The sequence below is a fragment of the Natrix helvetica genome (assembly GCF_964273705.1).
Source record: "Natrix helvetica genome assembly, chromosome: 1".
NCBI classification, from domain to species: Eukaryota; Metazoa; Chordata; class Lepidosauria; order Squamata; family Natricidae; genus Natrix; species Natrix helvetica.
In genome coordinates this window covers 307,684,835-307,705,352 of record NC_138548.1, presented here as the reverse complement: position 1 = coordinate 307,705,352, position 20,518 = coordinate 307,684,835, and the positions used below count along the sequence as shown (strand labels likewise).

The 20,518-nt window shown below is 38.0% G+C and overlaps 1 protein-coding gene across 1 annotated transcript in view; it reads left to right on the top strand.

The window, feature by feature from the left end:
* The first annotated feature begins 2,294 nt into the window (after window positions 1–2,294).
* TKT (transketolase) overlaps window positions 2,295–20,518 on the top strand; it is a 29,236-nt gene continuing 11,012 nt past the window's right edge. Inside the window, exons 1-6 of the mRNA XM_081937083.1 lie at window positions 2,295–2,502; window positions 7,604–7,721; window positions 8,476–8,589; window positions 10,853–10,950; window positions 17,721–17,912; window positions 18,611–18,729. Of these exons, the coding sequence (XP_081793209.1) occupies window positions 2,396–2,502; window positions 7,604–7,721; window positions 8,476–8,589; window positions 10,853–10,950; window positions 17,721–17,912; window positions 18,611–18,729 (748 nt within the window). The 5' untranslated portion in view covers window positions 2,295–2,395. The remainder of the gene's footprint in view (window positions 2,503–7,603; window positions 7,722–8,475; window positions 8,590–10,852; window positions 10,951–17,720; window positions 17,913–18,610; window positions 18,730–20,518) is intronic.

Genomic DNA, 20,518 nt, shown 5'->3' with positions numbered 1-20,518 from the left:
CAACTATTAGCTTAAGACATTGCATGTTAAGTCAAGAATTATACCATATTTCATTGGGCGAGTCAAAAACTACATTCCAAAAATGGGCATGAGCAAACATGGGTGCAGGTGTTTTTTGTTTTTTGTTTTTGTTCTGTTATTCATACCATACAGTACTTGCAAATTCCTCTTCTCTCCCCCACAAAAATGGCTACAGCTATTTTTGCATTTGTAAAGGGCCATGACCAACTCTTGGATAAAACACTGGATTTGTGTTTTCTCTTAGAGCCAGCAAGCTACAGAATTGATAAAACCCCAAGCATTTTATGTTTATTTTGTTCAGTTTTAGGGGACAAAATGATTAAAGTGCTGGCTTACAAATCAGGAGACTTGAGTTCTAGTTAGCCTTATTCATGAAAAATCAGCTGGCAACCACTCTCTCAATGCAACTAGTCTCAGAGGGTTTTTGTGGGGAAAATAGGAGTATTGGTGCATTCACCATCTTGAATTGTACATGAAAAAAAAACTGCTGAATCAATATTTTTTTTAAAAAAATGAATAATATTTCCACACTTTTTTAAAAAAATCCTGTTGGAAGAAATGTCTTTCTGGGTTCAGCTCCAAGTGGGAAAAAAGACACTGAAGACATGGGGGCTACTTGGAAAGATGGTTTAATGGTGGACAGGATCACATGGCTTGAGTTCCTGAACAGAAAAGGGGGGTCGCATGCTTCCAGATGTTGGGTGAAGAAGAGAAGAGAGTGAAGACGGGCTTGCTGGGTTTTTTATACTCTGTTCGGCCCCACCTCTCTATTTCCTGTTCCTGTGAAAGAAATGTATTCTGATTGATTGTCAGACTCCCATGGGGCCATGCAGGGGCAACTCTCTAGGCTGTTTTGAGTCCCAAGTTTGATTGAGTTCCCAGATGCCATGTGGTGAGTTTCTGTGGAAGGCTGGTACTACCTTTATTATGTAAAGTAGATTAGCTCAGACTTTAATGGCTCATTGACAAAGGGGTGGGTGGGTTTTAACTTACTACAACCCAATCTATAAATAGGGGTATTTGGGTATGTCATCAAATCTCAAAACTGATTTAAAATATTACACCCATCAGTTTCAGGAGGTGCCTAAACTGGTGGTTCAATCTTGCTGCATCAAATTGGGCAAAAAAGTGCATGGCATGTGGCTCCTTTTTACGTGACTACCTAAACCTCAACACGGAAGGTTTTTAATCAGTACGATCGTTTGCGTGGTTAGAAAAAGTGAATGAAACCAGCAGCATCTCAGTCTTTGCACAAGCCAGCCACTTCCGAGAACTACACTTCCCAAGATTCTTCGAGGAAAAAAAATGGCAACAATCTCAGCGATCAGTACGACGGGTCAGAGGCGCAACTTTCATCTGCTACACAAGGAAATGGCAGATTACATAATTACCCGTTGAAACATGTATTTAAATCTAGCCAAAACAGATCAAGCCCCAACCTGTATCCCTGAGCGGGGCTACCACCCAAGCATCTGCCTGCCTAAGCTAAGATCACCGTAAGCAATGAAACCGAGGCATACACGCGCGCTGCATCGCTCTGCGGCGATAACAGTAAAAGAAGGGCTCGGGAATGGAGAAGAGAGCTTGGAGCTCTTCTAGTCCAAACCCCTCCTCAAGCAGGAAATTATAGCGTTTTCCAGACAAATGGCTGTCCAGTCTCTTCTTTGGATTTTGTATCAGGGACAAGATTGAAAGCACCGTGTGTTTTAAACTGGTCAAAACACCAGGGCACCTAACCTAATTGCCAGTTTGCTCCCCAAAGTCGTCCTTACTTGCTGCCGACTCAGCAAAAATAGTCCTACTGTCCTCATTCATTTGTTCCCATTTCCTGTATTCTTGTCCATGCTTATTCTTATTCCTGATACCTTGTACATGAGTGACAAACTAAATAAGTAAAATAAAAACATTTGTGAGTGTCTTGTGTCCTCGCGGGTTTAAAAATTACTCCCCCTTCCCCCCCCCAAAAAAAAGCCCCACCAGGGGAGGGGGGAAAAAGCAAGAGGCGCTTGGAAAGTGCGCCAGTCAGAAAAGAGGTGGTTAGTCTGTTTCTCTCTCTGGCAGCGGCTAGGGTGCCCCCCAGAAAGGCTTGGGGAGATCTCTGCAGGGGGAGAGAGATTGAAGCCCTGGCCACGAGACCTCGCGCCACCCATCCACCCATCCACCCTCCGGAAGCGAGGCCGAGCTCCACGGCCCACTTTCCCGCCAGGCAGGCCCCGCCCATGCCAGAGCCCAGCCGCGCTCTTTGGCCCCTCCCGCCGCCTTTTGGCAGGACTTTGGCTGAGCTGCTCCGCCTTCCCTCCGCCAGTTGCCGAGCCTTCCTCTCCAGCTGCCGTCTGTAAACCGAGCTCGCTGCCCGCCGCGTTCCTGTTTCTCCATGGAGGATTACCATAAGCCCGATCAGCAGACGCTGCTGGCCCTGAAGGACACGGCTAATCGCCTTCGCATCAACTCCATCAAGGCCACCTCGGCGGCCGGCTCTGGGTGAGCCAGAAGGGGCTTGGGAGGGAGAGGCAAGGCTGCAAAGTGCAGGGAGTGGGGCTAGGCGCACGGCGTCCCTTCCAGGAGGCCTGGCATCGCAGATGCTGGGAAGGGAGGAGGAGAAACTGGTACATCGTGGAAGCCATGCAGACGTCGATTGCACTCCCGTGTCGATCTCTCCTTCTCTTCCCACGTGCTGCGGAGGGGAGGCTTGGCCAGTTCTTGCACAAGAGCGTGAAGAGTTGGGAGCACCGTTCAAATTACAGGAAGTGGCGGGCGGGAGAAAAGGTGGCGCTGAAGAAAGTCTATTTTACCTTTCGATCATCCTCCAGGTCCTCACCGGGGTACCACTCTGCCTAGCGATCATCTGCTGTCAAACAGATGTTCAGAGCAGAGTGGCTCTTTTCCCCCTTTCCTTCCTTCCTTCCTTCTTTCCTTTCCACCATTCCTATTCCTAGCACATCAAACAAATCCAACTTCTGAAACCTTCTGAAAGGTTTTGTTTCTGACAAAAGTGCCATTGTGCACATTTGTCTCACAACTTCCACAAAACCTTCCCTCCCCTCCCCCCTTTATATCTAGATTACTGAGTGACAAGACGTTTTGCCATCGTTTGAATTCATCTGCCAGGATGGAGCTTTATAGAGTTAACCCAGAAATGGTTAAATATTAATGCAAAAAACCCTACTCCATCAGTTCTGCTGTGCTTTTGGCCTTAAAATGACTATCTCTGGATTGTAATATGAGAATAGTGTCCTGGTTTTTTTTAGTGGGATATTTCTCCCAATAAATTAATTACCTTGCAGCATGGCCAAGTTACAGTGACCAGTTGTTACATATGTCATTAATTCTACTTTAAAAGCAAGTGAACAAAATAAGATGATAATTTAGGAGATCTTGGATTGCACAAAAGCTTCACGGCTGCCTGTGGGGTAAAATTGTATTTTGAAATATAGTGTTGAAACAGACTTTTAAGTATTGCTTATGTTTCATAATAGCTGCAATGAAGAAATGTTGTTTGAGAACCTTATGCTGTCAGTTTCAACTGTCACTTGCTGCTGTAGATGATTTATTTGATAGTAAAAGCATAAGAGGAATTTAGGTATAAACCAGAGTTGTAGATAAAACATCTCATTTATTATTTTGTTTGTGTTTGCTTATGTGATAGAATGTTGGAAATGCAGAACTTTTACCCCCCAAAAAGAAAAAGACATCTCACTCCTGGGAAAGTAGAAAGCATGAGAAAGAAGCTCCCCCCCCCACTTTACCTTGATTAGGTATAATAATATAATATAATAATAATAATAATATATTTATTTCTTAGCCGCACCCTCTCCCGAAGGACTCGGGACACTCTTGACACTTTGAGGATTCTGTTACGATGTCTTAAGCATTTTTATAAACTCCTGGTAACTCCTAGCAATGGTTAGCAAGTTCTGTATAAATATTACTGTTTTAAAATGAAAATCTTATTCAGCTTTAGAGTTTTTGTGTCTTCTTGTGTGATTATTTTTCATGTGGAAAAGTGGGAAGTATATTTTACAAATGAGAATAAATAAGCAATTTAAGTTTTAATCACGTTGCATTTGATAAAGAAATAGCTGCAAAGAGATGGATTGTTACCTCTTCATTCGTTCTGTCAGAAATATGCACGTTGTATTAAATAGTGCTGGATACTGGCCCGTTTCTTTTGTAGATGGTATTACTTAACTTGTGAGAAGTAAGATCAGTTAAAGTGGAAAAATGAAGAAATAGGAAATTGCTTCCTCATGGTGAAGCAAAACTATGGTACTCTTTTGGAGGAAATTGTACTGCACTTCATACTGTTGATGTGTTGTTGCAGTAGCTGTATCAAAATAGTATCCATTTTATTTTCTACAGCTAGACATCCACAATTGTTAATGGGCTACCACAGGCTTGCAGTTTTTGTGTGATATAGCTGGACTGAAGAGAAGAAGCCTTTTGAAAAAGTTAAAACTCCTTAGCTACACAGATATAGGAGTTTCAGAAAATTCTGTGTGTCTTAGCAGCGCCTACTTTAACTGGAAAAAACAGCCATGGATAAGGCATTAGCAGAGCCTTATTGGTGTGGCATCATAGGCAATCTCAATTGTTGCTTCCTTTGTAGGTGTCTGAAATGATGCCCACTTGTTGCTTATCGTAGGTGTGCATCTTTAATCCAAGTTTAGGATATAGATATAGATATAGATATCTATATATCTATATAGATATAGATATAGATATAGATATAAAATACAAACTCTTATAAAAGTTCTGGCTACCTGCTGTATGCTTTCAGGCTATTTTTCATTTCCTTTGGCTATTTTTGTCGGCATAATTTATCCTGCCTCTGGTGGATTTTTGCTTAGTCAACTGTGCGTGTTAAACAGGAATTTTAGTATGCAGCTCTGTTTGATTTGGGATTGTTGAAAGTGCTTTTGTGTTAATGCAAACAGTTTGGGTGTCCTAGAGCTAACAGAATTTGATCCTTGAATGACTTGTTGTTTCGGAGAGTAAAAAGAACAATTAATTGATGGAGTATTTTAAAGGAAAAAAAATTATAAGATATTTTTTTTAAAAAAACCTATCTTTCTAACATTTATGTTACATGTATAAATTGAACATACATAAATCAGTTTTCATAAGAACTTGTGATTTATTACATTTAAAAACTTAGATCATACTTTATAAACTAAATTCCAATGACAGGTGAAGTGTGAAATAAAATCCATTTATTCTGAGACATAGATTTTAAATACTTCAATTCATTTGGAAAATCTTGTACAAAATAATAAAAATTGCAAGTCTTTTTTTTTTTGCAGCATCAGTTTTTCTGCAGTCAAATTGTAAATTGATATTTCAATCCATTGCACTTAATGATATTTGCATTTCTAGTGATTAGAACTGTAAGTGCAAAAATTTACTAACGAGTAAATTAATTAGTTTTCAATATTTATTTTTATTAATCCAGTTTTATGGTGCTATCATTTAAAGTGTTAACAATATTATAGGTCTTCTACAATGTAAATTAAAAATGTATTGACCTAAACATAAGTGACCAGAGCTATATTAGTTACAACAGTGCAAAAGTTAGCTCTACTATACAAAAGCCTTTGCCAGAATAAATATATTAATTTTTAAGAGTTGATTCTGGTCTTGGGTAGTGTCTGTCGCTGATTTTTTTTTCCTGTAAACTGTTTTAATCTGTTTCTTTCCTTCTACTTGTTCACCAATAGGTTTGTTAAAATCTTTTCCCCAAAGCAGCAGTTCTTTAGAGAGATGGTTAAGTATAACATTTATAAGATCTAAGAAATGGGCATTAAGCAAGCATGTTAGGATTATTTATTAACTGCCATGTATAAATACACATACTAATTTGTGATGATTTCTGTCTTAAATTGAATTTCTATTGTGCAAATACTTACCAAGAAATGGACACTAACCTTTGTTTACTTCATGTGTTTTAAAAGTGTGTTTGCATGTGTTTCAAAAATTAGTAGCATGTGTGATGTTAATAAGTGGATTAGTCTTAAGGTATAAGATATAATTGATACAATGATCACAAACATATTTTACAGAGTTTTATTAATATGTAACTTATATAAGATGAGTTACATTTTTGTAATGTTAAAATGCTAACAGGTAAAACAAATTAAAATATATAATATAGTTGTTCTATAAATAGGGTGTTTTACCAAAGTAGTACAGAGTAATAGTTAAGTCCACCAAGCTTATCTGCAGTTACACTGAATCATTACAGAAATGTATTGGCTTATTATATATGGAAACAAATAAATCTGCAACCTGCAGCATATCTTTCCAGGCAAAATGTTTGGAGAGGTAGATTTTTACCTGGAGCAGACAGTTCTGAAGGTAATGGGATCCAAGCCATAAAAGGCTTCATATTAAAAAAAAAAGTTCGTGAATTGAACTTTGAAGCCAACTGGCAACTAACGCAGCTTCTGCAAAATTGGTGTTCCACTGTATTTATTCTGTTTCTTCCCAGTCAGCATATGGGCCACTGCATTTTTGCGTCAGCTGCAGTTTCCAAAATACCCTCAGGGCTGCCCTGTGTAAATTGAATTGACATATTCCAAGTGAAAGATGATAAGGAAAGGCATTACTGTTAGCCAGTTCGTGCAACAACTGGATATATTTGTGGGGTTCACCTAAAACTATAAATTTAGAGCAAAAATAGGTGAATGGTAATATTGTTTAAAATGAAGATAGTGTGTAGAAAGTGAGAGAACATTTTCTTACTGGATGTATTTTTTGCAAGCTTATTTCTGCATGTTTTTCTTGGAAAGAAACTTGAAAATTAAAAATTAAATAATACACACACACACACACATATATTTTATATAGACCAGTAGTTAGGAATTGTTATGTTCTTGGTAAGAGAAGAAGATTACCCCAGTTTAAAAAATTAAGAAAATTTGATTTGATTTTTATCCTATTAGTACTTTATAAGAAACACAATGCACTGAACAGAAAATATACTTCTTCCTCCTCCTATTTTCCCACCAGAACAACTCTGTTTAACTAAAGTAGGTTCAACTATTTATTAGGTAGACTTCATTAACACAACAATTGCTGATTTTGATAGTACTAAAAAAAGCATGGTCCTACTGTCTCTCTTGTTAGTAAGAGTAATAATTAAACATCCATTTTAGATAAAATAAGAGAAGAATCTGCATTTACTTAAGATACCACCATTACATATATGATATAACATATTTTCCAGTAGAAAATATGCTCCTACTGTCTCTCTTGTTAGTAAGAGTAATAATTAAATATCCATTTTAGATAAAATAAGAGAAGATCTGCATTTACTTAAGATACCACCATTACATATATGATATAACATATTTTCCAGTAGAAAATATGCTCCTACTGTCTCTCTTGTTAGTAAGAGTAATAATTAAATATCCATTTTAGATAAAATAAGAGAAGATCTGCATTTACTTAAGATACCACCATTACATATATGATATAACATATTTTCCAGTAGAAGATTAGAAAATGGGCATGCTGGTGTTTCAAGTATGGAATGTTACCTGACAAGAAACTGCTGTTGTAAAATTTCATGTGTTTTGACTTCCAGCCACCCCACATCATGTTGCAGTGCTGCCGAAATTATGTCTGTGCTGTTTTTTCACACTATGAGGTATAAACCACAGGACCCCAGGCATCCCAGCAATGACCGATTTATTCTTTCCAAGGTAAGAGCTAGAACGTTTTAGGCACTATTTCCCCATTTTTCTAAATTAATGAATTTAGGATGAAGGTTCCACTGCTTAACATTAGTGCGGGAAAATAAATTCTACTGCAGAATTGTTATATAATGGTATCAGGTAAAGGCAAAGGGAGCTCCCTCCGTTACACAGCACTAGGGATTCGAACTGCCAAACTTTCTGATTGACAAGCTCAGTGTCTTTGTCACTGAGCCATCTCGTCCCTATGTATAACGGTATAAAAATATGAGAGGGGGAATTCTGTACTGACTTGTAGATTTTTGACAGCAAATTGTTATTGATCTGTTAGGACATTCATTTAAATCAAGAAAAATTAGCCATCATTTAATTCAGATGGGGTAAACTGAGTGATCTTTACATTTCTGTGGCAATTCACTGTGGCTGAATAAGTTAGGAATGGTCTTAATCCTGTTGGAGAAAAATGAATAAACAAAGCAGAAAGTTTTGTGGATTTCATATTAAGAGTTTTTTGAGATTTTGTATATAGATAAAACAAATTATTGTTATAACTGTTGTCTTCTCTTTAGCTTCTTTGGAGTCGGCCATCTTGGCAGTTTATTAATTTTACTGTTAATTTCTTTTGTTGCTCATTAACTCTAGGTAGGGGTAGGAGTTTTTTGTATATTGTTTTGCAGATTATTCTAATCATTAATGTTGTTTCATGGTTGTGTGTTCTTCCTAAGATGTTTTGTAAATCCTAGACTTTTGTTTTTGCTTGTAGGGTCATGCAGCACCAATCTTGTATGCTGTTTGGGCTGAAGCAGGCTTCATTCAGGAACCAGAGTTGCTGAAACTGAGAAAAATTGATTCCATTTTAGAAGGGCATCCTGTCCCCGTAAGTGTTTTAGGAACCACAGTCACCTTTTAATCTGACGTTTCAGTGACTCTTACAGAATCTTCTATGCAACACATGTGGTGATTTTAGCTAATAAAAATTAACTCACAAATGCAAACGTGGATTGGACAAATAAGGAAAATTAAGGAATTGTCAATGAATTAAAACAAGCAAAAAGAGTTCTACTGCAAAACCTTGCTTTAATTGATTAATTAAGAAAAGGAAGTGTTGTTATATACAAACACATGTTAAAGTATATAAGTGGCTTTGAAACAAATGACATCATTTGCATCAATTTCATAGTAATGTCAATAGGCAAATGATGGAATTGCTACAATGCCAAATTTAGACATTGTCAATCTCGATTAGGTTTTGACTACTGAATTGTTTTGCAGTCCAGGTATGGATGTCCTATTGCATGATTCCTGATGCTTTTATTCCCTTCATATATTGTGATTGTGTATCTTGGATTCAAAAATCTAATTTGATCTTTGGGATACAAATAATCCCCAATTTACGATGGCGATTGGGACGGGAATTTCCATTTCTAAATTATGCAGTTGTAATGTGAAACCACATCACTTAGCAATGGCAATCACTACAGTCCCAGTTGCCATTGACAATTGAATCCCATAGTCATTAGGTGAGTCAACTTCTTGCCAGTTTGCCACAACCAAAGTCAGCAAGAAAGCTGGCACGATGTTAAAAGTGCCAAACTTGTGGGCAGGTAAATGGTTGTGTGGGGGGAGATGTGGCAAGACTAAGGAGTTTGCCAAGAAGTGTGAATGAGGTATTGTGAGAGTCAGGAAGGTTGTGTTGAGTGGCCAGTGTGGTTGGAGTGCAGAGGGGACAGGTGTGCAGATGGAGGAGACTTATTTCAGTGATTTGCAACCTTCCCTACCAGTGTTGTGGCCCGCCAGCAGAGCTGGCAGCAGATTCGGACAGTGAGGAGGTTGGGGAGGAACATGGGCCAGTCCTGGAGTCTGGAGAAGGCTCTAATGAGGGCTCTCTGTCAGAGGCAGGAATGGAGCTGCCTGACAGTTATCAGCTGCCTTCGGAGTCAGACATCAGTGAGGCAGACAAACAGCTGGAGCCTGTTCCCAGTTTGCGCATGCACAGAGTTGCCAGACAAAGGGATCAGCTAAGGAACAAGGGCCAACTTGGGAGTAAGGCCACAAGTGGGCAATAAACGGCCCCTCCCTTAGGGAATAAAAGAGGAGCAAAAGGGGAGTGGAGTTTGAAGGAGACAATTAGTTCAATTAATTGGTTGGTGACTCTCAGAGGCTCCTTGCCAAGTTTTGAAGATATCTACCTGGCAGCTCTCCAAGCCAGATGAGGTTTGTGACTGTAAATTCACCCTTGAAAGACTTTGTTGGATGTGAATGAGAGAAATTCTCAGTAACTTAATAAAAAAGGTTTTTTTGTCGGGACAAGAAGTCTGCTTTGTGGTTTGGAGAAGCCGAGGTCAAAACAACCAGCTTCCCCTTTGACTTTCTGGGGAAGCTGTCAAGGATGGTTGCAAAAGATGATCACATGATCACAGTGCACTGCGACCAATCATAAGTGCAAACAAAATGCCTAACACTCAGATCACAATCACAAGACCAAAGTGCTGGTGGGGACCATTGGACCTCCATGCACCTGCTGTTTCCCCTATTTGTTCAGTGTTATCATATCTTTGAAAAGTCACTAAACGAATGGTTGTGAGGATTTTCCTGTATTCCTGCATCCCTATAGAAGAGCAAACACAAGGAGATGTGCCCCAACTTTGTTCTGCTTTACCCAGCATCGTCTGCAAAACAGCATTGCGAAATTGCAGTACAACCTCTGTCCCTTTTGAGTATGCATCCAAAGCTGCAATACATACAGAAAAGAGTTAAAGCTTGTGTTGCTATTCCAACATTTCTATTTTCATCAGTCTTAACTCCTCTGATTACTCCTATCCCTCACCCAACTGATGTAAAAGGGGGAAAAAAAGTTGCTTGACAAAATCATTACTACAATTTCCCAGGAATACCTAATGAAAATAAAATATTTCCTTCCTCTAATTCTTATTCTTGGTACAATCTTAATTCGTGACAATATAGTAGTATGACCAGTGCAACTGTCTTGTTTTGGTTATTTGTTAATAAATATTTAGGTTAATGTTGGCAGTTCCTAGAACTATACATATTCTTTGGGTGTTTATGGCAAAGGATCAGAGTCTTAATATTTGTAAATTGGAGGTTCTGTTTGTTGGATTGTTGTCGTCTTGTTTTTCTAGAAACAAGCTTTCACTGATGTGGCTACTGGATCCCTTGGCCAAGGATTGGGTGCTGCCTGCGGTATGGCTTATACTGGGAAATACTTTGACAAAGCCAGGTAATTTTATTTCCAACTTGTCTAAATTGTATAAAATTGAATGAATGAAGTTCTACTTATGGTTGATAATGATGTTTCCATTCAAAGTCTACTTCCTCTTTTAGATTTATTTCTAAGATTGCAGATAATGGTAACAGTCTACGTAATAGAATGAGCCTTTTAGTTCTGTATGCAGCTGCTTTTCAGTTCAATGAACAAACATGAAAGTCTTCTATTAACACTTGTTATTTGAATTTGCAAACTATGATTAATATATACCAGTTCTTCTTAACTTAGAACTTGGAATAGCTTTGTTCTTAATTTGATTATAGAACACAGACATGCTAAAGTCAGCATATTGTCTTCCAGTTGAATGATAGATTTTCCCGTCTCCATCCAGATATGCTTTATTTAGGCAAAAGCAGTTCGTAATCTTTAGTTTGCATGATGGGACTTACATTCAAAAGATGTTAAGGAAACATGACAATGTAGAACAAAAGTGGGTGTAAAGAAATAACAGTCATTGCATTATGCAAGCTTTGAATTCCTCAAGGGAAGGAATGTTTGGCAATAAATCATTGCTGGCATGAGATTCTTCACATCTTATTCAAAAATGGATGTCTAAAGTCATGTCTGCACTGGAAAATTAATACATCTTACAGAGGACAAGATGTAATTTCAATCTGTACGTTTAACTAGCTTGAAACCATTTCTTTGAACAAAGATTGACTGCTCTTATATAATCCTACAGGTGATATTTTTATGCTTTTCTGCTTAATCTTGTTTGTTTGCTATTTCTAAACAGTGCTGAAAATAGCTAGCATTTGATAAGACTTTAACTTAACTGAGCTTAGCTTGCAAATATTTTTTTTAATTTCTGTTGCCATTTTAGTACATTCACATTACACACACACACACACACACACACACACACCTGTATATAATTTGTACAGTATTTATGATGTTTGGGGAAAATGACAAATCTTGGCAAAAGCAACCAACCTTCTAAAAGTAATTGGGAAAAAATATGCATACACCCAAACTATAATTTGTAATTTGTTTTAATTCATGAAATACCAACACCGTGAGAAGCTCATTTGAGGTTTCCAGCTATTGTACTTTCTATGTCTCCTGCTGTCTGGTAGATTAAAATTGATGGTGCCTTTCCCACAAGAGTGACAGGAGTTTTGACTTTCAACTAGTTTAGTGTAGACGTTTTGCCAGAAAAAGCTCAGTGTTCTTGAAATAGCAATATCCACATTCAGTAAATCTGAATTAATATAACCTGTCTAACCTTTGCTGTACCTACCAGTAGTTGACACAATAAGTAGGAATGTACAGATTATCAGAGGATACTTGCTTTGCCACCTTATTGTGCAAATAATTCCCTTCTAAGTTATTTATGAAGCGGTATGATCTCCTTACTTCTAAAAGTGAAATAAAGCAATCATATAGAGGCTGTGGAGTAACGCTTTTCCACGCTATTAGTTAAAGTACTCTTGAGCTGAGATGCTTCAGCATTGCTGTGGGAGTTTTTGTAGGGTCCACCAAAGCCACCAGCCTGATGGCGGCTCTCGTGGTCTTTCAGACTGGGCAGTTTGGCACATGATGACCAAAGCTATTCAGTCTGAAAATACTTTGGCTAGCCTAAAATCTGCCGCCTTCCAAAGGGCTGACCCACGTGGTTTGAGGATAGTGAATTGCCTTGTCAAGTTGAATCTTCTAACAGCTTTGATCAAGAGAATCCTGTTACGTCCACAGCACAAAGCTCTTCATGAAAGTGAAGTTCAGTCACTACAAACAGGCCTAATAATCTTTATTATTTTGTGATAAAGGTGGAGAGAAAATAATGTATGCTTTGTTTGGACACCATCTCCAGATGATTCATGCTAAGTAAACAAAACCCATTGCTGTGTCAAAAGACAAACCTGGAGGGAGGTATTTCTTCCCAACCCAAAGTATTACAAGCTATTACCTTCAAAGCTTTTGAAAAACATGCCCTTTTTTCCTTTGAAGTCAGGCTGGTAATTGCTTTATTGTATATGAATAATATTTATTAATACCACAAATGAATTAAATACTGCAGCTGGACAACATTTTGCACACAATTGTTGGACTTCAGAGTCATTCTATGCAGTACTTGTTTATGTTAGCCAACAGAATAATCAATACATTATATTAAAATAAAATATGTACTATTATAATAGCATAATAATATATTGTAGTCAATTGTATGGTTTTTAGTCTCCAGATTCTAGTCAGTTTGCAATTATAAAAAAAAATGTTTTACCACTGATAGGCACCTAAGTGGAATGTTCCATCCAATAATCCATCAAAAAAACAATGGCTCTTAACAAACATCCTAATTTTTAACATGGTGGAAGCCATACTGAACTGGGAGAGGCAAGCTGTTCCAAAGTAAGAGGAGTGCTACTTAGATGTTTCTCTAAGGCTCCTACAGTGCTACCTCATCTCTGCTATGTACTGGCTGGTCGGATTGTTTCTGGAGAAGATAATTTCAACAAATAGGTTTCATAAATGCCAATTAGACTTGAAAGTCTACTTGCAGCTAATAATGTATCCAAAGTATAGGTGTTACTCTAATAAATTGATTATTTAGCGGTGGTCAGCAGGTAGGCTAGCAACAGCATTTTGTGTCAAGCTCTAGTTCCCAGGTCACCTTTAAGGACAGATTCTTGGCAGCACAAATTGCAGAGATTTAATTCCTCCAGATGACAAGCGCATGAATCACTTGTGTGACTATTTCCTGGTCCAATAAAAGAGACAACTGGCAAGCCAGGCGAGGTAGCTTAATATTTTCCTGATCATGGCCTCCACCTGCTGCCTTAGCAGGAGCTGAGTAGAAACTCCAGATAGTGCATCTGCTTATTCAGGAAATGTATAACCCCAATCACAACAACAGATGGAATCCAGGTTTCTCTGCAAAGATAATTCTAACTTCAATCTAAAGCTTTCACTGATTCTGCATCTAGAACCTGGGCTGTGTCTGGGAAGCCAGAAAAGAGGATTGAAACCAAATTTCCTATAACTCTTCCATTGTGATGGCCACCTGACTTCTAATATTTCCTGTGACTGTCACTACTGTAATCCTTCTCCTACTCTCTAGCTCCCCCAATCTCTCTAGCTTCTCTCAACTTCCATCCCTGACATAGTTTCTAATGGCATTCCCCAAGTGGTCACGCTGATGTCTACAAAGAAGCTATGTGGACATCCTCTCACTATCTGTGCTCTCTACCTCCTCTTCCTTCTTCTGATTGCTGGACTTCCTGCCTTGGATTCTCTCTAGGGCAGGGATGTCTAACTTGCGGTGTCACCTTGTTGCCAGGTGATGTATCGCAACTTTTTTCTACTTCGCTAAAATGGGGGTGGGCTTGGCCAGTGTGTGATGCATCCGGCCTACGGGACGCGAGTTTTAACGTCCCTACTCTGGGGAGGCCCCACTATCTTCCCTGCCTCTGAGCCAAGTTGTGATCTTCCTTCATTCTGATTTTTGGAATTGTACCCAAGCCTGCCAGAACTATTTACCATTAATGATCTATTGAGTGGAATTTTGTGATTTCTTTTTGCTTTGCTTTTTATAGACAAGAGCTGTCTCAGAAGAAAGCAGTTTTATCTGATAACTAAGAAGGGTGGTGCTTCTTCCCATAACCGAGTGGGATTTTCATTTGAATGACAATAAGAAGGAGGAAAAGATTAAACCATTCTTTGAATGGAAAGAATGCTCATGGGAAGCTGTTACTTGTTTAAATCAACTTCAAGCAATTAGCATTGTATTTGTTTTGGAGGGAGTGAAATTAAAGGTGTCGTTTCCTTGTTATATGTGGAAACATGTGGAAATGTACAAATGCAGTTTGCGATATTGAAATGAGGAAGTAAACTGTACATGTTCTGCATGGAAGAGCTGCAATTTCTCAATAGTTTTGCTGAGTCACAGTGATGGTGTTTTAAAAGACAGCCAAGCTTTGGAATCATTGTTAGAACCTCTGGTTTCCTAAGATTTTCTTCACCATTTGACCTTAACATATCATAACATTTCATTAAATATCCATGGGTGTTATTTTAAGATGGGGGTTGTAACTGAGGAATAATTCATATTTCTGATTATTTCTTGATGCCCTTACTTGACTTTTTCACAAATGCTCAGGATTTTTTAACTGCAGCACTGCAAGGAGATAAAGAAAAGAAATAAAAATATTAATGTTAGATACTCTAGGAGGGCTTGAATTTAGTTCTCAATAATTTCTGGGCAGAACTGAATTCAAATAAATTCAGTTTATTATTTGACCTCATAGGGCAACTTTTTGAGTCTTGCCTCATTAGGGATCCTTAATCTAACTGAGCATTTGCTATATAAAGGCAATGTACTTGTTGGAAGTTATCACCCAGCCCTCTCCCAGAAAAATGAAATATAGGAAATATTGAAAAGGCAGAATATTATATTTTCCTGGATGTGAAAAAGGGAGAAACACATTTTAAACACAAAGTAAATTCCTGCAGCTTCCGGCCCATCCCCACTTTGTCAATGGGCCATTAAGAAGGCCAAGCTAGTCCACTTTACATAATAAAGAGTTCTCCTCTTCAGCGCCAGAGTGATGGGATAAGGCAGGATAATATAAGCCTTTATTCAACTGACCACATGGCATCTGAGAACTCAACCAAACCTGGATTCAAAACTCAGCCTAGAGGGTTGCCCTTGCACGGGCCCATGGGAGTCTGGCAACCAATCAGAATACATTTCTTACACAGGAACAGGAAACAGATAGGTGGGGCAGAACAGATTATAAAAAGCCCTGCAAGCCCTTCTTCACTCTCTTCTCTTCCCTTCTCTTCTTCTCCACCAACATTGAAGCATGTGATCACCTTTTCTGTTCAGGGCTCAAGCCATGTGGTCCTGTCCACCATTAAAACCATCTTTCCAAGCAGCCTCATGTCTCCAGTGTCTTTTTCCCCACTTGGAGCCGAACCCAGAAGGACATTTCTTCCAACATACTGTTTGCTTCCTTTGATTGATTTATATCCTGCCTTTCATATTGTGATTCATGAAGAAAAGATCCTCCCATTTTCTCCTGCATTTTCTCCTACAACAACCCTGCAAAGTAGATTGGGCTGAAAGGAACTGGCCCAGTCACCAGTGCGCATCTGCAGCTCCAAGTAGACTATTGTTCTCCCCTTTTCTAGTTCAACACCTATGTGCTGTCATAACTCCCAGTACTGTGGATTTATTACATATTTATCCCACTTGTATTATTTTTATAAATAACTCAAGGCAGTGAACATACCTAATACTCCTTCATCCTCCTGTTTTCCCCTCAACAACAATCCTGTGAGGTAGATTGGGCTGAGAAGAGTGACCAGCTCAAACGCACTCAGTTCAGGGGTAGGTTCTTGCCGGCATTACTACCGGTTCAGCATCCAAAAAATTTTGTGCACAGAACAGAAAATGAAGATGGTGCCACCGAGGATAAAACCGGTTTAGGCGCATGTCTGGCCGAGTTACTACCTACTGAGCCGAACCGGTAGGAACCCATTTCTGACTCAGCTGGTTTTTATGCTTATCAGGCAGTACTAGAATTCACAGTCTCCTTGTTTCTAGACCAGCACTTTTAACAACTATATCAAACTAGCTCTATGCATTGTATGTGCCTGCATGCATTTGCATGAGAACAGCTTCTGATTAATGGCGTTTCCTAGCTCTTTCTCTGTGATACAGGCACTTTCCGAAACTATCTTCTTATGACTGACCAAATCATATAATTATTAGTTTTACATATTTGGACAAACTATATGCAAGAATGTTTAAGTAGATTTCTGCTCAAAGGAGCTTGCTCAAGGCTGACTTTGTCACAAGAGCAGATTTCCCCAAAGCAGAGCTATTGAGTTCCAGCCTGTCAAACTCCAGATGGCCACCAGATTACAGGAAGAATTGTGTAGATTTTGCTTCCATCTAATGATTTCAGTCCAGATTTAGTAGCCCTGCCAAAAGAAGACAGGAAAAGTGGAATAAAGTTTACATAGTTTGCCTCAGATGGATTAAGCACATTTTTTTCTATGCTATAAACTGGATTTATGTTACAGATTTAAAACTAATTGTAAACTGGGTTAGTTCCATAATGCCCTTGCTTGATAAGACCAGAGATCCAGACTAGTTTTTAAGTAATTAAACAAGTTTATTGCAAGTTTACATGCAGTCAGAGCAAGTGTTCTTTTATTTGTAGCAGACAAACACAATTTTGTGATTTAACCAAACCACTGCATTTACTCTTCTCTTTTTTACTCCTGCATTTTCCTTTTTTTTGGTAAACTGGTATTTATCAGACTTCTAAGAAAAAGTAGGTATACAAGCTTCAGAACAGGACCTTGCATTATAGAAGTAACTCTCATGCAAACCAAGGTTGAGGTGGGATATCAGGTGAGTCATTCCTGGATGACAGGTGATGGCAGCAAGAACTAAGCAGGTCTTAAACCCACAGCAGGAGAAGAATAACAGTGGCAATATAACAGAGCTGGAAGGAACCTTGAAGGGCTTCTAGTCCAAGACCCTGCTCAAGCAGGTGATCCTGGACCATTCCAGACAAGTGGCTGGCCAATCTTTTCTTTAAAACCCACAACTTCTAGAGGCAAGCTGTTCTACTGACTAAATTTATCTTGCTGTTGGGAAATTTCTCCTTAGTTCTAGATTAAGACTTCTAGCCTTCTACCCTGTTTCCATTTCCACTTTCAGTAATTTATTAAGCTAAATATCATCACTCTGCCTTTTTTTATATATACAGTTATCGAGTATATTGTATGCTTGGAGATGGAGAGTTATCAGAAGGCTCAGTTTGGGAAGCAATGGCCTTTGCTGGATTCTACAAACTGGATAATTTGACTGCTATTCTTGATATTAACCGGTTGGGACAAAGTGATCCTGCTCCATTGCAGCATAATGTAGAAACCTATCAGAAACGTTGTGAATCCTTTGGGTACGTGGCCTTATAATACTTTAATACCCTGTGTTTGTTTTAAATCTTTATTTGGGCTAATAATTAAATACAGATTAATAAATAATAGAGAATGATCTTGGAAATAAGATGAAATAAATGCTGATAAAATTCTTAAATATTTCATGGGTTATTGGTCTTTTGTTTGTTTGTTGTGGAATCTGAAAGGTATGATAATGATGGTATTTTACTTGACTGTCTCAACTGTTGATGTCCTGTCTTCCTGTTGCGTTTTGCAATATTGGCCCATTTAAGAAACAAAATTTATTTTGGTTAGCTGGGTCATGGGCACCATATAAGCTCCTCTACTTCTGCTTTGTTTTTTTTTTATCCTCTGGATATTTTATAAGTGAAGGAATTGGGGAGAAAATGGCTTTTCCTTATCTCATGTACAATGACTTTGTTAGCTTTGTTTGTTGATTGTTATGAAACAAGACAAGACAACAAATTTTCATCCATGAATGCCAAGGTAGTCTAAGGCCTTTGATATGTCTCAAATGATTCTTTGGAATTTGTTTATTTTGAACATCTCACAACAATCCCATCAAAGAGAAATCCTTATATATGTTCCGTAGGCGTAAATAGGCACATTTACATCTTTATACTTCACAGACCATGTGTATTGATGTCATACTTCAAAGTGTTTCTTTGGCTAGCTAATTGATTTGTTTGCCTTCTAGCTGGCACGCAATCATTGTTGATGGCCACAGTGTGGAGGAACTGTGCAAAGCCTTTGGTCAGGCAAAACACCAGCCAACTGCAATTATTGCCAAGACCTTCAAAGGCAAAGGAATAACAGGTAAATTCCAAGCCGCAGGCTCCTCAGAACAGCTGCAACCACTATTTAAGGATTATATTTTGTTTGATTTAATAAGAAGTTAATTATAAGTTAATTCCATAAATACTTGTATGTTTAGAGCACTTTGTAAATTTTATGTTGTAATGCTTAACATTTTTTGTGGATTACAATTTTCCCCATAGGGCAGATAAGGGTCTTAAGCAATATATTTAGGCTCAAGGTAAATGTGAGATTTAAATCAGGAATTTATTTATTTTTTTACTTAAGTTTGTTTTAAATCAATCTGAGTTGTTTCTCTCCAATGAAAAGGATTCAGTCAACCAAACAAGAAAGATAGAGGAAGTTTCCTTCTATAATTCCTACAAGTATTCTTAAACTATGAGGTTTTGCCTACAGTATATGTATACAGGTAGACCTCACTTTACTTGATTAACAATGCTTTGAATTAACGGTGACCTTCAAAAAAGTCAGTTATGACTTAAATTTGAACTTACGACCATCATTCCACCAGCACGGTCATGTGATTGTAATTTGGATGCTTGGATTTATCCAAGTTTGCATTTATCACTGCTTGTAGTGACCTGCAGTTACGTGATCACAATTTGTTACTTTTTTGCAGTTTCTGGGGAAAAAAGATGGTAAAAACTGTCCTTAATTAAACTGAATTTGCACTTAGAATCGGGTGGCTCAACTTACAACCATGGCGACTTGACTTGTGACTGTAGTGAAAATTCTCATCAAATTGGGTCTAGTCACTGATTTGACTAATGACTGCAACAACTTAGAATGGAAATTCTGATCCCAATTGTGACCATAGGTTAACTCTAGTAGCCAAATTTGATTGATGATCTTATTATATACAATTTTAAAACTAAATATTAACACTGACATGAATCATCTTTTGGAATGGGTTATTTTAATGAAGCTAATGTGCCAGAGTTTTTTGCTTTGGTTCTGGAGTTTTTTTAATTCAAATCTTTATTGCAGCTGCATATTGTAAGTATACAGTAAAAACTTATAGGTCTCACAAGGGCTGGTATTGGAACGTTTTAACTGAACACTCAACATTTTTATTTTCCATTGAACCTTAGCTGTACATCAATGCCTTTTACTGTAGCTATCATGCTGCAATATGAAATCACCACAAAGCTTGAATATCAAAATTTCTCACCCATTTCTTGGAATAAACAAAAGTCGAGTAAATACTTTTAAATGGTTTTGGACAATATTTTCACTAGAAATGCTAAAATATGCTGCAAAATGATAAGAATTTTACTGTTACTGTATTATTTACTATTTTTTAATTTAAAAGATGATAAAATTACAATTTAGAATCAATCCAAGGATGAGGAAAAGAGAACAATTGACTAGTATATGAAAATGTTGACTTCCATATTCCCATGCACCAGGAGAATGATTGAATATATCTATCTATCTTAGGGATTGCTTAACTTTCACAATTTGTACCATAAGAAAAAGACAGAAAGCAAGTAAGAGACCATGGTTGGTGGGGGCTGCCTGCTCATATCTTACTTGTGAGCTTCCTTGATGAAACTGGTAGTCTTTTGGTGTTCTTCAATAGTCTTAGGCCCTTCAAAAATAGGCAAATAAAGCTCAAGGTCATTTTTCAGGAACAAACGTTGCCACTTTTTGAAGCTTCTGAAGGAGAAAAGAATCCAGTATTTAGATCCTTTTGTAGTGAGGACTCAGTCTGCCTGATGCTCTTTCCTGAAGCAACAAAATGTTTCATGCTTACACATGAATTTGGTTGAAGAATTTGAAGAATTCC